The sequence below is a fragment of the Schistocerca gregaria genome, chromosome X, assembly GCF_023897955.1.
Source record: "Schistocerca gregaria isolate iqSchGreg1 chromosome X, iqSchGreg1.2, whole genome shotgun sequence".
In the NCBI taxonomy this organism is placed as follows: Eukaryota; Metazoa; Arthropoda; class Insecta; order Orthoptera; family Acrididae; genus Schistocerca; species Schistocerca gregaria.
Genome location: NC_064931.1, coordinates 161665390 through 161680036, shown reverse-complemented (window position 1 = coordinate 161680036; position 14647 = coordinate 161665390). Strand labels below are relative to the sequence as shown.

General features: G+C 34.2%; 1 protein-coding gene across 1 annotated transcript in view; it reads left to right on the top strand.

Moving 5' to 3' along the window:
• The window catches only part of LOC126297950 (titin-like), an 817179-nt gene that overhangs the window by 274319 nt on the left and 528213 nt on the right, over positions 1-14647 (top strand). The window contains exon 10 of the mRNA XM_049989271.1: positions 608-754. Coding sequence (XP_049845228.1) covers positions 608-754 — 147 coding nt within the window. The remainder of the gene's footprint in view (positions 1-607; positions 755-14647) is intronic.

The window sequence follows — 14647 nt, the reverse complement described above, 5'->3', positions numbered from 1 at the left end:
GTCTATCAGCTCAGTTTCTTCAGGATTTCTATTAAGCATTTCCATGAATCAGACCAACCTGTGGCTATTCATGGTGACCTCCTTGTTTGAAGGTATAAAGGTATAACATCCCCTATTAGTCATATTTGTTATGTGCACACACACTTGTACAGTATTGTAGACCAGCGGACAAGTGTGTTTTGTAAGAAATTTCCTTTGGAGACTGACTGTGTTTTCCCAGTGCCCTACCAATGAGCCAGAGAGTTCCGCCTGCTTCTCCTACAGTTGAGTTTATGTGTTCATTACATTTTATGTTCCTTCCCATTGTTAAACCAATTATTTGTCTCAATTCATTGATCCCAGTTGTAACTCACTGATATTGTAGTCATAGTGTACTACATTTCTGAATATTATGAAGTGATGAGTTGTACATATCTGAATATTTAAATCAAGTTACCAATCTTTGCACATTTTTGAAATCATATCAAGATATGCTTGGATATTTGTGCACCTTTTCTCATAGAGGATATCATTATAGAAGTATGTGAATGATTTAGTCAGAAGAATTAAGTTTTTGTTGTGCAATTTAATTTATTTATTGCTTTTAATGAAAATATTTGTTGTGCAGGAGCAACAGACACCTCTGCATATTGCATCTCGACTTGGAAATGTGGACATTGTGATGTTATTACTGCAGCATGGAGCAGCAGTTGACTCTACTACAAAGGACATGTATACAGCTCTGCACATAGCGGGAAAGGAAGGCCAGGAAGAGGTAAAGTACCTGGTGGGCCGCCGCATCATGGATCGTATAGACACACTTTATCTCATGGAACGATTTTGGTATAAGAGGCAGGAGTACTTTATATAGCTTCCATTGTTCTCTTTTATGGTGTGTCAACATACTCACAGAAAGTGGTGAAATGTTATACTGCAGCAGTGATGCATGAGCTTTAGTTATACAGTTGACTTCTTCAACCTTCCATATTTGGAAAACAAAATGTTTGTCTTTCACACCATCAATCCCTTGATGAATGCATCTGGAAGAAATAGTCAGTATATTAATACAAAGTGGTAACTGTAAAAAAATACTCTTCCACCAAACACTGGGAGACTGAAGCCAGGATTCGAACATTTCTGCCAAAAAATATCCCCGAGTGTTCCCAACGTAGTGAAGTATTTGTTTCGAACTTGCGCTGTAATGGTAAATAACTGTGCTTTAGTCAGTAACTACAATGATTTTTGTAGTTAACGTTAATTTGTAACAGTGACTACTCTTGACAATGTGTATGTTTGAGGCACCTACCACTACTTGCTGAAATATGTGCTGTGTATTGTAATGTTGTCTTTATTTTGTGTAACTTCCAGTATTTACTGGGAAGCTGTTTGTTAGTTAGTTTTCATGTTCAACTGATGATTTGCACAATAAATCAGGATCATGTGGAACCAGTCATTTTATATTCACACCTCAAATTAATTTTTAAATGTGTCTACATACTAACCATGTTAGTTAGCATGTCCTACCCTCCACATTTTACACACTACAATAATGGAAATTCTTCTATGAAATAGAAAGAGGAGCAACTTTTTCAGTTTGTTTTCAAATTTTACTTTACTGTTGGTCAGAATTTTGTATCACTGGGCAAGTGTTCAAAAATTTTTAGTTGCAGCATTGTGCACACTGTTTTGTGCTAAAGGTAACCTTAATGCAGAGTAATGAAGGTCAGTTTTTCTTCTCATACTGTAATTATGAACACCATCGTTCCTTTTGAACTGCAGTGGATTATTTACTACACATTTACTGTGCCAATAAATATATGTAAAGCAGTTGTCAAAGTGTCCAAGTTCTGAAACAGATGTCTACACGATGATCATTATTGAACACCACATATCATTCTTACAGCATGTTTCTGAGCAATGAAGACTTTCTTTCTTAAACATGAATTACCCCAGAACATTATTCTTTCATGACATTATTGAATGAAAACATGCAAAATATATTAGTTTAGTGATTTGTCTCTCCCAAAATTTGCAATGATTCTAATTACAAATGTAGGTGAACTAAGCTGTTTTAGGAGTTCCAAAGTGAGATTTTTCCAATTTAAATTCTGATCAATATTGACACCTAAAGATTTTAAACTTTCCACCTATTTATTATTTCCTCACCCTGTGTTACATCTATCAGTGGCGTAATACCTCTGGATGCACAGAAGTGACATGTTGTGTCTTTTTAAAATTGAGAGTAAGATCTTTCACAGAAAATCAGTCAATGGCACTTTTAAGAACATTGTTTACCATTTTTCTGGTGGTATATGCACTTGGATCAATTACAATACTAGTGTCAACTACAAAAAGAATACCTTTGGTTCTTGTATATTATATGCGAGGAACAATGGTCGGGCCTAATGTTGAGCCTTGGGGAAACCAATATGTGATTTCTCTCAAGTCAAAAGAATCTTCCCTGATTACATTGATTGAATTAGTAAGTACAACTTCCTGCATTCTGCTGAGTAAATATAACATTTTTCTTGGTTGGCTATACCGTGAGTTTCACAAAAGCTCAGTTTATCTAGGAAATAATTGTGATACACACAGTCCAATGCCTTTGATGGTCACAGGAAATACAACCAGTGCTGTTATATTATTTTATGCTTGTAAAATTTGGTGAGTGGACGTGTAAATGGTAATCTCACTGGAGAAACCCTTCTGAAATAGCTATTGTGATTTACTGAGGATATTATTGTTACTATTCTAGATCAAATCAGTTTCTCAAAAATTTTGGAAAATAATGTCAGTACTGAAATGGGTTAGTAGTTACAGACATCTCTCCATCACCTTTCTTATATTTTGGGGTTTAACAATGACACGTATTGATCTCTCTTGAGAAATCCCTTCAGTTTATTGAGGCATTACATATTTCAGATAAGACAGGGCTTATTACATGGGAACAAATCTGTAGTACTCTCTTTGAAACACAATCAGATCCAGATGAGCTTTTATTTTTGAGAGAATATATATATATATTTAAAATTTCAAATGGAGAAGCTAGTGATATAATCATATGATTAAATTCTATGAGAGTTACTTTTGCAACATACTTCTGTGATTTTTCTCTGAACTCTTTGTCCATATATTTTCTAGTCTATTTAAGAAATCATTATTGAATCTATTTACTACCTGCTGACTTATCATGTGCCCTTTCATGATGTTATCCTATTCTTTGGCTAGCGGTTCTGTCTCTGGGTTCGCTACATTCCATATAGTCCTAAGTTCGTTGTCAGAATTACTGATTTTTGACATAAAATGCATGTCCCTAGTTTTTTTGATAACTTTTCTTAGTAATTTTGAGTATTTTTTGGTGTACGCAACTACTGCAGAATCTCTATTTGCCTGCACATTGAGTTTCCTGTTAAAAGATATTTTAATCCCTATTGTGATCTATGGTTTAAGGTCCCTTCTCATCACTGTATTGGAAAGTTATTTTCAATTAATGATATAAATTTATCATGGAATGGATGAAAATTTATATCAGCATTTAGTTCACTGTTAGTTTAATCCTAGGTCATCTCTTGTTAACTGTTCGCAAACCCATTTGTTCTGCAGTCATTAATTACTCTGTGAGGAGTATCAGTATTGTAAGGCACTATCTTACATATCCTAACTAACCGTGCATCATTATTAGAGAGCAAAGTTGTTACTTGGTTTACAGTTATTTTTGTGCTTTGAGCTTCATCAAAAAAAGGTGCTTATGCATCTCTGCATAGATGCCACATGTTAGAAATCAAGGTGGTCAAGTGATTAGTGTTTGAACTTTGTGAGATGAATTTGTATGAGGCGACAATTCCACTCCCACTCAAACTTAATTATTAATGTGGTTTTTTCATCACTGGTCATATTATTTAATTTATATAACATTTTAGAGACAATATAATAAATAAAACCACTTGTATTTAAGAAGTATTTGCACGAAGTTTCAATTTATTTTTCCCCGACAAATATCATGCTGCAGCATGTGATGTCAAGAGCACGTCTGATGAGTAATTGTACATTACTCTTGTGGTTTGGCTCATTGTGACTTACTATATTACTTATTGGGAATAACATCATTTACATCATTATTTATTGAGGTTCGACTTAGGCTTTCAGACCTGTCCCTCCTCATTTAAAATTTAATTACAAATAGTAGATAGTCAAATAACATATGAAATTTATGACAACTTCATTAAAATGCACATGGGTCTTCTTTTCACCATATTACCTCTCAAATGTCATATAAATTAAATATTGGGATCACTGATGAAAGAAGAAAAGTAAGTATTAGTGAGATTCAAATCGTAGCCTCATTCACGATCCTCTTGCTTAGTGCAAACACCAGCCACTTGGCCACAATCACTTCCTACAGTCAGTGCCTTCACAGAAATACATCAGTTACTTAATAGACGCATAAAACTTCTCTTGCAAGTTATGTTGTTTTATTGGCTTACTAAAGGTCAACAAAGTTTGAAGTAAATCTGTGACCTCAACATCATGTCTTCCACTTGTGAAATTAAACTCTAGGATATGTATAAGGTTTCCAGTTCATTTCTCCTGTAAGAATCCTTTAGAAATATTATGTTAAAATCACTACAGAGTAGTAACTGCTTGCTGCTGTGCGACATATAGCATAGTAAGGAAACCAATTTCCTCATAAAAAGTTTGAAATATCCCAGTGGAATCAGCATATAGTTACAACAAAAAGTGAACTATTTTTAATGGTTCATTCACAGGCACAAACTTCTTTGTCCTGAGCATTACAAAATCTACTTGTCTCAATGCTTTTGAAGTTGTATTCTGTCTTAATATATGTAACAGCTTCTCATTTTCCCATACTACTTCTGTCTGAGAAAGATGCAAGAGTGTAATCTTCAATATTTAACTTCCGTAACCCTGTAGTTATGTGGTTCTCTGACAGGCACAGGATGTCCATATTTTCAGGGCTCTCTAAATTTTCTAAACAGACAAGAAGCTCTTCTACCTTATTACTCAGTCCTTTAATATTGTGATGAAATAAGCTAACCTTCCATTTTTGTGCACTCTTAAGCATTTTGTGGGGCTCTCCTGTTACTTTACCATTTGTCATAACAGGGTGTCTGACTCCTGATTCTAATCTGAAAAAGGTGCCTATCTGACTCCAGTAACAATAGGGATCTTGTTCTTTGTGATAGTGGCCTTCCATACATTACTTATAAGAAGCTCAGCCAACCCATCTTTCCCTCTCATACTGAGGTGTAAGCCATGTCTAGTATAAGCCTCATTTCTCAATTGTAGCAACAGGCACTGCACTCATGTACAATTTCATTTCAGTCAGTAGCAGTCGGCTCAACTCTGTGTTGACAGGGCTGACAGCACTGTTTTCCCAGGGCCTGTCAGGGGGCTGTTTTGCAATCTCTGAAAGTTTTCAAAATATTTTCATTGTGTGCGTAGATGTTGTTCCTATTTCATTCATCGCCCCTAATGCTGTAATTTCTGTCCAGGCAGGTAGATCTGTGCTCCACATCCTATGATAACCTGATCCCTTTTGTCAAATTATTTACACAAATCCCCTACGTCCTCTGTCACCTAACTAAGGCTGGTACTTGGCTTCACAATACTTGTGATCTGGTACCCTGCCCTTAATTTTTCCTGTACTGTCTTGCTACATCCCTCGCATGACTACTGCCTAGCAACAAGACTCTTTTCTTCATATGCTCTTTCAGTAGTGACCTATGCTTAATTTCTTTGCGAGGAGTGTGCTGCACTCTACTGTGACCTATAGCTGGATGAGGATCTTCCCCTTGTACTTCAGGTAACAAATCAGACATATTAGATACTGTAAGCACAGATGTAGATGAAGTTACAGAGCTGTTCCCCTTTCACACATTAATTGTTGCCTCTATCCAAACCTCATGATCTTTTTCCCCCTTTAACCTATCACGTTCAGATTTTACAGAATCTAACTCAAACTGACAAGCACAAATCTCTGCCTCCTGTTCAGCAATTCTCGTGTCTCTTTTATAGTGCCTATACAGCTATTTTTATGACAAACAAGAACTCAGAATTCACTTGACTGTTCATTAACTTATCCACACTATGATCTGACTTTTAATTGCTTCTATCGATGTTTCGATGTTTGGGAACATGAAGTCCATGATTGGCTGCAGATGGTCTCCAAGTAGCCGTACACAACCAGAAGACCTATTCCATTCCATGTAAACACAGCTCATACAATTCCAGATTTCTCTTTGATTTCCTTTACTGCTTGTTCAGTGTACAGAGTGACTAACATCAAGGTTAAACTTCACACATTTCTCAGTCCCATTTTAGCTACTGCTTCCCTTTCATGTTCTTCAAAGCTTATAACTGCTGCCTGCTTTCTGTACAAGTCGTAGGAAACTTTCGGTTCCTGTATTTCACCCCTATTACCTGAAGAATTTCTACGATTGTATTTCAGTCAACATTGTCGAACACCAAACAAGAACTCAGAATTTCACTTCACTCTTTATTGAATTATCCACAATACATTCTAACTTTTGATTGCTACTTATCATGTGTATTACTTAAAATTAGACAATGTTTACTATTGGTAGAATACATGAGACAACCTTATGCAATAATTTAAGAACAAAATCTCAGATCACAAAATCTTCTGTTGCCCAGATGAAGCAGATATAAAGGAACAAACTCATGTGTAAAATATGCTTCACACCACCATTGCACCCTATGGAAATATGGAATGTATTTATGATAAATATTTTCAAATCATTTTGTAATTTGCAGTGCTTAGATTTTTATCAGTAATATCTTACTATTTATTTATCATACAGTGTGTGTTTGGGGTAGGGGGACCAGGGCTGAAGCATTGTCACATATGTAGGTCTAAGTCATATTTATTATGACAGTAACTCATGTAAATATAAAATTATGTCTTCCTTTTTCCACTAAAAAGAAAGTATTTCAAACCCTTTCATAGAGTCCATGATAGAAAATTTCAACAGTATTCTGTAAATATGAATAAAACAGTTAGGATATGTAAATAAAATAGAAAGAAACTTCCACATGGGAAAAATATATTAAAAACAAAGACTCCAAGACTTACCAAGCGGGAAAGTGCCGGTAGATAGGCACAATGAATAAAACACACAAACACACACACAGAATTTCTAGCTTTCACAACCAATGGTTGCTTCTTCAGGAAAGAGGGAAGGAGAGGGAAAGACGAAAGGATGTGGGTTTTAAGGGAGAGGGTAAGGAGTCATTCCAATCTCAGAAGCGGAAAGACTTACCTTAGGGGAAAAAAGGATAGGTATATACTCGCGCGCACACACACACACACACACACACACACACACACACACACACACACACACACACATATCCATCCATACATACACAGACACAAGCAGACATATTTAAAGGCAAAGAGTATGGGCAGAGATGTAAGTCAAGGCGGAAGTGTGGAGGCAAAGATGATGTTGAATGACAGGTGAGGTATGAGTGGCGGCAACTTGAAATTAGCGGAGATTGAGGCCTGGTGGATAATGAGAAGAGAGGATATATTGAAGGGCAAGTTCCCATCTCCGGAGTTCGGATAGGTTGGTGTTGGTGGGAAGTATCCAGGTAACTCGGACGGTGTAACACTGTGCCAAGATGTGCTGGCCGTGCACCCGGTGTGTGTGTGTGTGTGTGTGTGTGTGTGTGTGTGTGTGTGTGTGTGTGTGTGTGTGTGCGTGCGAGTATATACCTATCCTTTTGTTCCCCTAAGGTAAGTCTTTCTGCTCCCGGGATTGGAATGACACCTTACCCTCTCCCTTAAAACCCACATCCTTTCGTCTTTCCCTCTCCTTCCGTCTTTCCTGAAGAAGCAACCGTCGGTTGAGAAAGCTAGAAATTCTGTGTGTGTTTGTGTGTTTTATTCATTGTGCCTATCTACCGGCGCTTTCCCGCTTGGTAAGTCTTGGAATCTTTGTTTTTAATATACAGTTAGGATATGCATATATTTGAGAAACTCTGTAACTTCATTGCCTCTTTTTTGCTATGCTCATTCATCATAGCCTTGTAAGGGGAGCAGGGAATATAACCGGTTGCATGACTCTTTGATATCAGAAGAGAAACTATCACTTCTGTAGAAGAATAAGTTTCTTGCAAGAGCATACCCAAGACCCAACCATATATAAATTATTTGTCATATCCATTCTCTGGGACCTAATCACTATGAACACAGCAATTATACTGGTGCATCAATGTGGACCACCATGGCTTACTACTTTACTACTTTAGCAGGCCTTCTGTGGGTTAAAAATGAATGGTTAAGCTAATACCAAAGGTCATGACATTGACTACATACCAACTATTAAACTACTGGTAGTGAAACATACTTCCCATAAAGCATGTTTTAATAACATTGTTCGTAATGACACAAAGATGTTCACATAGTTTAACAGGGCACAATTAAAAAACTGTAAATGAAAAAGTAAAATAAATAACCAGTTTTCTCATTTGATTGTTCTGATATTTGCATTATATAGCTACTCTGTTTGCTTCATGTTTCATAGCCAATTCTGTCAGCAATTAGAAACAGAGACTACAAAGCTTTTTCCAATATTTGTCAGAGATTTGTTGTCCTTAGGGTAACACAGACAGAAGAATGTAAACTTCAAAAGATGAATAGTGACAATAAGCACGATTGCAATAATGAACTAGCTACTTAATTAAGTATACATTGAGATGACAGAGGATTAATAAAAATGAATGCAGAACACAAGATATCTAATCACTAAAATATTGTTGCATTTATGTCTGCCTTTTGACTAAGGTTTCTTAGTGATGATCCATTCCCAAAAGATTGTTCCCCTTCTATTAACCATTCCAGTTTGCGTTTGTTAACTTTTTGTCCTGATCGACCAAGTGAGGTGGAGCACTAGTCACAGCAGTGGACCCACATGTAAATATAGCAAGTTTCTAATCCACATCAAAATATAGGTTTTTTGTGATTTGCCTAACTAGTTGGTATGCCAATGGTTCCTTTGAAAATGTTACAGTTTCTTGTCTCAATCTAGTCTTATATGAACTTGTGCTCCTTGCTTAATAACCTCAGAACTGACCAGTCATTAAACCCTAATCTTCAGTTCTTCAGAAAATAAAACTGCCTGTTTCAAAAAATAAACATTATTTGTTTTTCATATTTTTTTGTCAACTGTTCTCTTGTTACTAAAATTTTCATGAACTCTGCATTCAGTTTAAAGTGTCATTACAATTAATTGCTTATTTCTGTATTAATTAATTCTAGAGATGCACACCACAGAATCCTTATAACATAATAACCATGTGTAAGCCAAGTATGATTCAGTAGTAGCCATTTTAAGACAATGACAATTTATTTCTTCATATATACTGAGACAGGTCTTATATATATTAGTAAGAAAAAAAGGAAATGCTAAGATCTTTTCTTGTTCTTGACATGGCTCTTTAACAGTCGTAAGTATATGCCTATATTTTTTGCTTCTTCATCTTAGAATTTTGGAATCTGCAGTACTGGTACCGTAAATGGGAGTGAATAGAAACAGTGTTCAATTTTAAAAGAAAAAATTGATATTTTTAAAATGAAATTTGAAAACCAAGATTAAATTGGATTGTAGTTCTTGTGACTAGCTTTAAACATGTAATTAGATTATGGACCTGGCTCATGCTTTTATAATATAAAAAAAAATTAAAACTTAATGTTTCTATTCACCTCTGCCTGAGGGGGGGGGGGGGGGGGGGATGAAAAGTAACATTTTCAATTAGCCACAACGCAAGACAGATAGTCCACTTTAAAACTGAACTTTTAGTTAATGAAACAGAATTGCATATTTGCTTATCATGTACTTAAGTAAAAAGTAAAAAATAATTGAATTGTGCTTACAGATACAGTTTGAAGATAAAAAAAAAAGTCAGCATCATACCCAATGTTTGTTATAGAATGAACAATCATCAACTCACCGTGTTGCCAACTTTGAAATTCATAATTTCCTTCTTACATTGGTTCACTTCTTATTTATCCTATTTATTGGCTGTTGTGGGGAATAGGGACATGTCAAAATCTGTTTTGGATCTAGGAGAATAAGAAACAAAAGTTCTCTGGCTGAAAATAAGTTTTATTCAATACAAAAACTGACAATATTGCATGCATTGTTGTTTTTTATTCTGTTCATTAAAATGATTGGTATATCTCTAATTAATTTATTGTAACATTAAAACTGATGAACTTGATTTGTTTGTTAATACTGAATGCAGAGTTAATACATTAAATCACTGACATCATGTTTAAAGATGATGTCTCTTAATCTACAAGGCATACCTCCAGATGTAATAAAGAGTGTTTGAAGAATGTCTCATTTACGAAAAAATTACTCCTCATCATTTAAAATAAATATCTATAATTGGCCTTCTTTCTTCAGATAAACATCAACAGTACCTTTGCCTTTTAAATAACAAATTTTACATGCATACAGTCTAAATTATTGCTTACTTTTTCCATATACTTTAATCACAGTGTAATCTCCTAGGTTGTTCTTCATTTCCATGAAATTCTTTGTCTTCTTCTTCAGAAACACTGATGATTACTACTCTTTCTATCCATCCCACAAATTATGAAAATGTGACCCCACATTTTCAATTAGCCAAAATACACACCAGATTAAAGTGTGCTTTAAAACTGAACTTTTGGTTGCTTGCATATTTGCTTACCATGTATTTAAATTAAAACAACATGATTTAGAATTTTACTTACAGATGCAGTTTGAACAAAACAAATTCAGCTTAACATCCAATATTGGTCATAAAGTGAACAAAACATCAACTAATAGTGTTGCCACCTTTGAAATTCATAATTTCCCTCTTACATTGGTTCACTACCAAATGAGACAAACAAATCTTTGAATTATATTCCCATTTTTCTTCCAGCACAATAGTGTGGAACTTTTTGGAAGTTTTGTTTCAGTTTACTCCATTTTTTCAGTTCACCCATTTTACAGTATGATATTCAGACTTCATTTCCTCTCTAGTAATATATCCTGGAAACATCTTTTGAATGAAATCTGATTTTGTTTCCACTATCATGATTATCCATGCAATAATGAACACTTATATAACATAAATATCACTCAGAAGTTAATAGAGAGACTTACAAAGTAATACTTAGTATTAAGTGCTGTTGATGTCATATATCTGTATCTTTGTGCTCTTATTGTTCACATATCTGCTTACTTATGAAAATATGCAGAAAATCTTATAATGTTTTCAATTATTTTATGGGCAATAGCACAATTAGTGCACCATTTAGTGATCTCCTATACATTTACTGACAGTACTTCTTGAGTTCATACACATCTAGTATTTATGTGGATTACAATCATTTAAGTTGAAACTGTGTTGTATTTATTGTACTCACTGCCCTGTTCATTAAATGACACACTTTTTATTTGAAATTCATTTTTTATTCTGTATCGTCATCTCTGTTGTAAATTGTGGAATGTAGACACAGAGGAAAGTGCATGTGAATACTTTCAAATATCTATGTTAGCTTATTAATGTTTGATTCCACTCAACCACTTAAATGTGGCTTAAAAAACTTAATTGGTCTAAACACTGTAGAAAGAATACAATTGCATTATAAATGTTTGTAATGAAACAATGCTGTGCTTTTCAAGTAGTTTCTTGCATGCATGCATTTCTTTCACATGTAGCAGATTATAAAAGTGAACAGTTCTTGGATGTGACATTTATTTGTTAAATGATTTGGCTGTACTTATCTCCATATGCATCATAAATAGGGCAAAACCATACTGAAATTATTAGAGATTTTTTGTAGTTGTATGCTGTGTAAAAACTATTTCAGTATGTCTAGCAACAATAGATATATGTGGTTTTCTGGCATAGTTGGCAGGTATTATCTGAAATGTGAATCAGGAATTTTTTACATGTACTTAGTGATATGTTAATTTTTTTTTCTTTCTTGAGGAAAGTCTTTCAGTATCATGTTGGACTCAACATTCAACATGTAAGGTTCTGAGCTTTTTTCTGTGATCATTTTTATTTTATTCGTGTCATCAAACTAATGAGATTTGAGTGTTTACATCTTTTCTCCACATTACTCTCTGTCTCTGTTGAAAGGTATATGGCATTTTTGCAGTTGAATGAAAAAACTGAAATGTAATAAAAGATTGAAGCATGCAATATAGAAAAATGTAAATACAACATCAACACATTATACTACCTCTCATTCTTGTAAAGACTTTTTTTTAAGATTAAGATATCATTATGTTCTGTATGATCCATGATTTAGCACCTGTGATTCAACCACAGCAGAAAATTACTACCGGTAGTAGTAAATTTCTTTTCACCATCTTATGCTTGGTTTTGTGCCTTGCACTGTTGATATGATACCATATGCATTTAAAATGAAGCATTAAGATTGTGAGTTATGCCAGTTGCTGAAATGTGGATGAATAATGATGGTTCTATATTATTAGAAATTTAAATGGTGAAGAGCAATCTTAGTGTGTCACAGAGTACAACTAAATAGTCAATAAGAGAAGCTGTGTTTGCTTACCTCATTGCATGCACTTTTCTGTTTTGTTTCTCTCTTTAAATTGTTCTAAATCTATTTGAAAAGGAGACAAGGAAATAAATTAGTTCTTTGTAATTGACAGCATCAGCAAAAGTCTTATAATAAGTCTTGAAATTTTTTGTATGTAAAATTTAAATATAAACCTCTTGTTGGTATGACTGACAGATGAAGGGTGGGGAAGTCTGGCAGATTGTCTTGTAGCCTTGCAGGAAAAATGAATACTTACACAATATTTGTGATATGTTGGTAGAAAGAGATATCTCAATGGAGACAGTATTCTGTTCTCTGCGTAGATAGATCATGCATGCTTTCAGTGTAGAGCATATAATAGGATTTCTTAAATTTATTTATTTATTCATTTTTTCAAATAAATTGTCACCAAATTTAAATTGCAGATGGTTTCATTGTGAGGTATAAACTATTTTGATATCTTTCATACAACTCTCACTGTTGCAATTACAGCAAATTATGCTTTATATATAATATTTTTGAATATTGTTATATTTTGTTGGACTGTTAATGTTTCAACAATAAACTATTTTATAAATTTCAAAGTTTCTCACTTTCCTTTATTTCTCATGCATTATTTTCATTTGCTGCTAAAACATTTTTAAGCATGTGCATTGATCATTGCATTAACAAGGGCGTTCATAAGAGTACATTGCTTTCTGTTAGTCAAGTAGTGCAGAATTTTTAATCTTTTTATGGCATGTGACACTGATTGTACAAAAAGACGTAGTAAGCATGTAATGAAGCACATACATATAAACTAATCTATTAATATTACAAAAGTTAATCTAATAGTATTGCAAAAGCAAAATTTTATACACAAATCAGTTCAGAATAACAAAAACTCCATGCTTCTTCAGCGATAGCTTAGCAGCAATATAATCTATGTTTCTAATATATTTCCACATGGACCAGTGAAATGAACATTTAGTACAATAGTCATACAATAATACTTCAAGACAATATTTAATGATTTTTCAGTTGTTGGCATATTCTTCCTGATGCATTCTGGAAATATCATCTTGTATCTTGCAACAGATTTGTTTCAAACAATGAAGAATTACAGTTGGTGTGGAAGACAAATGATTTTTTTCCCATGTTTTCCACCTGTTATATACATGTCGTGAAATTTATTACATTTTGCCCTAATTCATTTCCAAAGCATATATGAAGCTGCTTTTTCAAAATTTTGAAATACTAAGAATGAATTGCCACTGAAGAAAAGTGGAAGTGTGTTAAACTGATTTAATATTAATTTTTTCAAGAGAAACTAAATTGCTGTATGTCAAGAGGTTACCGTGGACACTTCCCATATCTGGAAGGCTGGAATGTTGTGCCTACCTGCGGCTCAGCATCTCCACTATATGTGTAATATATGTATTACACATCACAAGCTACTCATTGAAGCTCACTAGACACTTTTATGTGGTGAAAAGCAAAGGATATTACAAATAAACAGATATGGGAAGTGTCCATGGTAACCCTTTGACTCACAACATTTTAGTTTTGTACTTTCAAACATATATTAAATTGTGCTTATATACACCATTATTATTTTCTCTTTGTGGCTGAAGGGAACTATTGAGAATATCATTTCTTCTAAATATGCTATCAATGAGTTACCCATCTCTCTAGCATTCATTTTTAAATACTCATCCTGTAGTACAGCAGTTGCCCTGGGAGTTGATGAAGACAATCTCACAGATACATGGACTGAAAATGCAGCTTATGAATTACAGAATTTTTCCCCAGAATATGTCAGCAGGATAGTTGCACAAAACATACCTTATTACACCCATGCTGATGATAATTATGGATTTCTTGACTATGAAGCTCAACTAATGTAGGAACATTTCATAATTTATGGCTACACTACAGGAATAATGTGACTTGTTGTGTCACAAAATCTGTTATAAATGTGCACACTAATGTTAGAAAATATATCCTTATTGGTCAAGTCCACATTCATTGCGCAATATAGAGTTGTATATTTTACCGTGAGACACAGAATGAGAAAATATGAATATGTCTTTC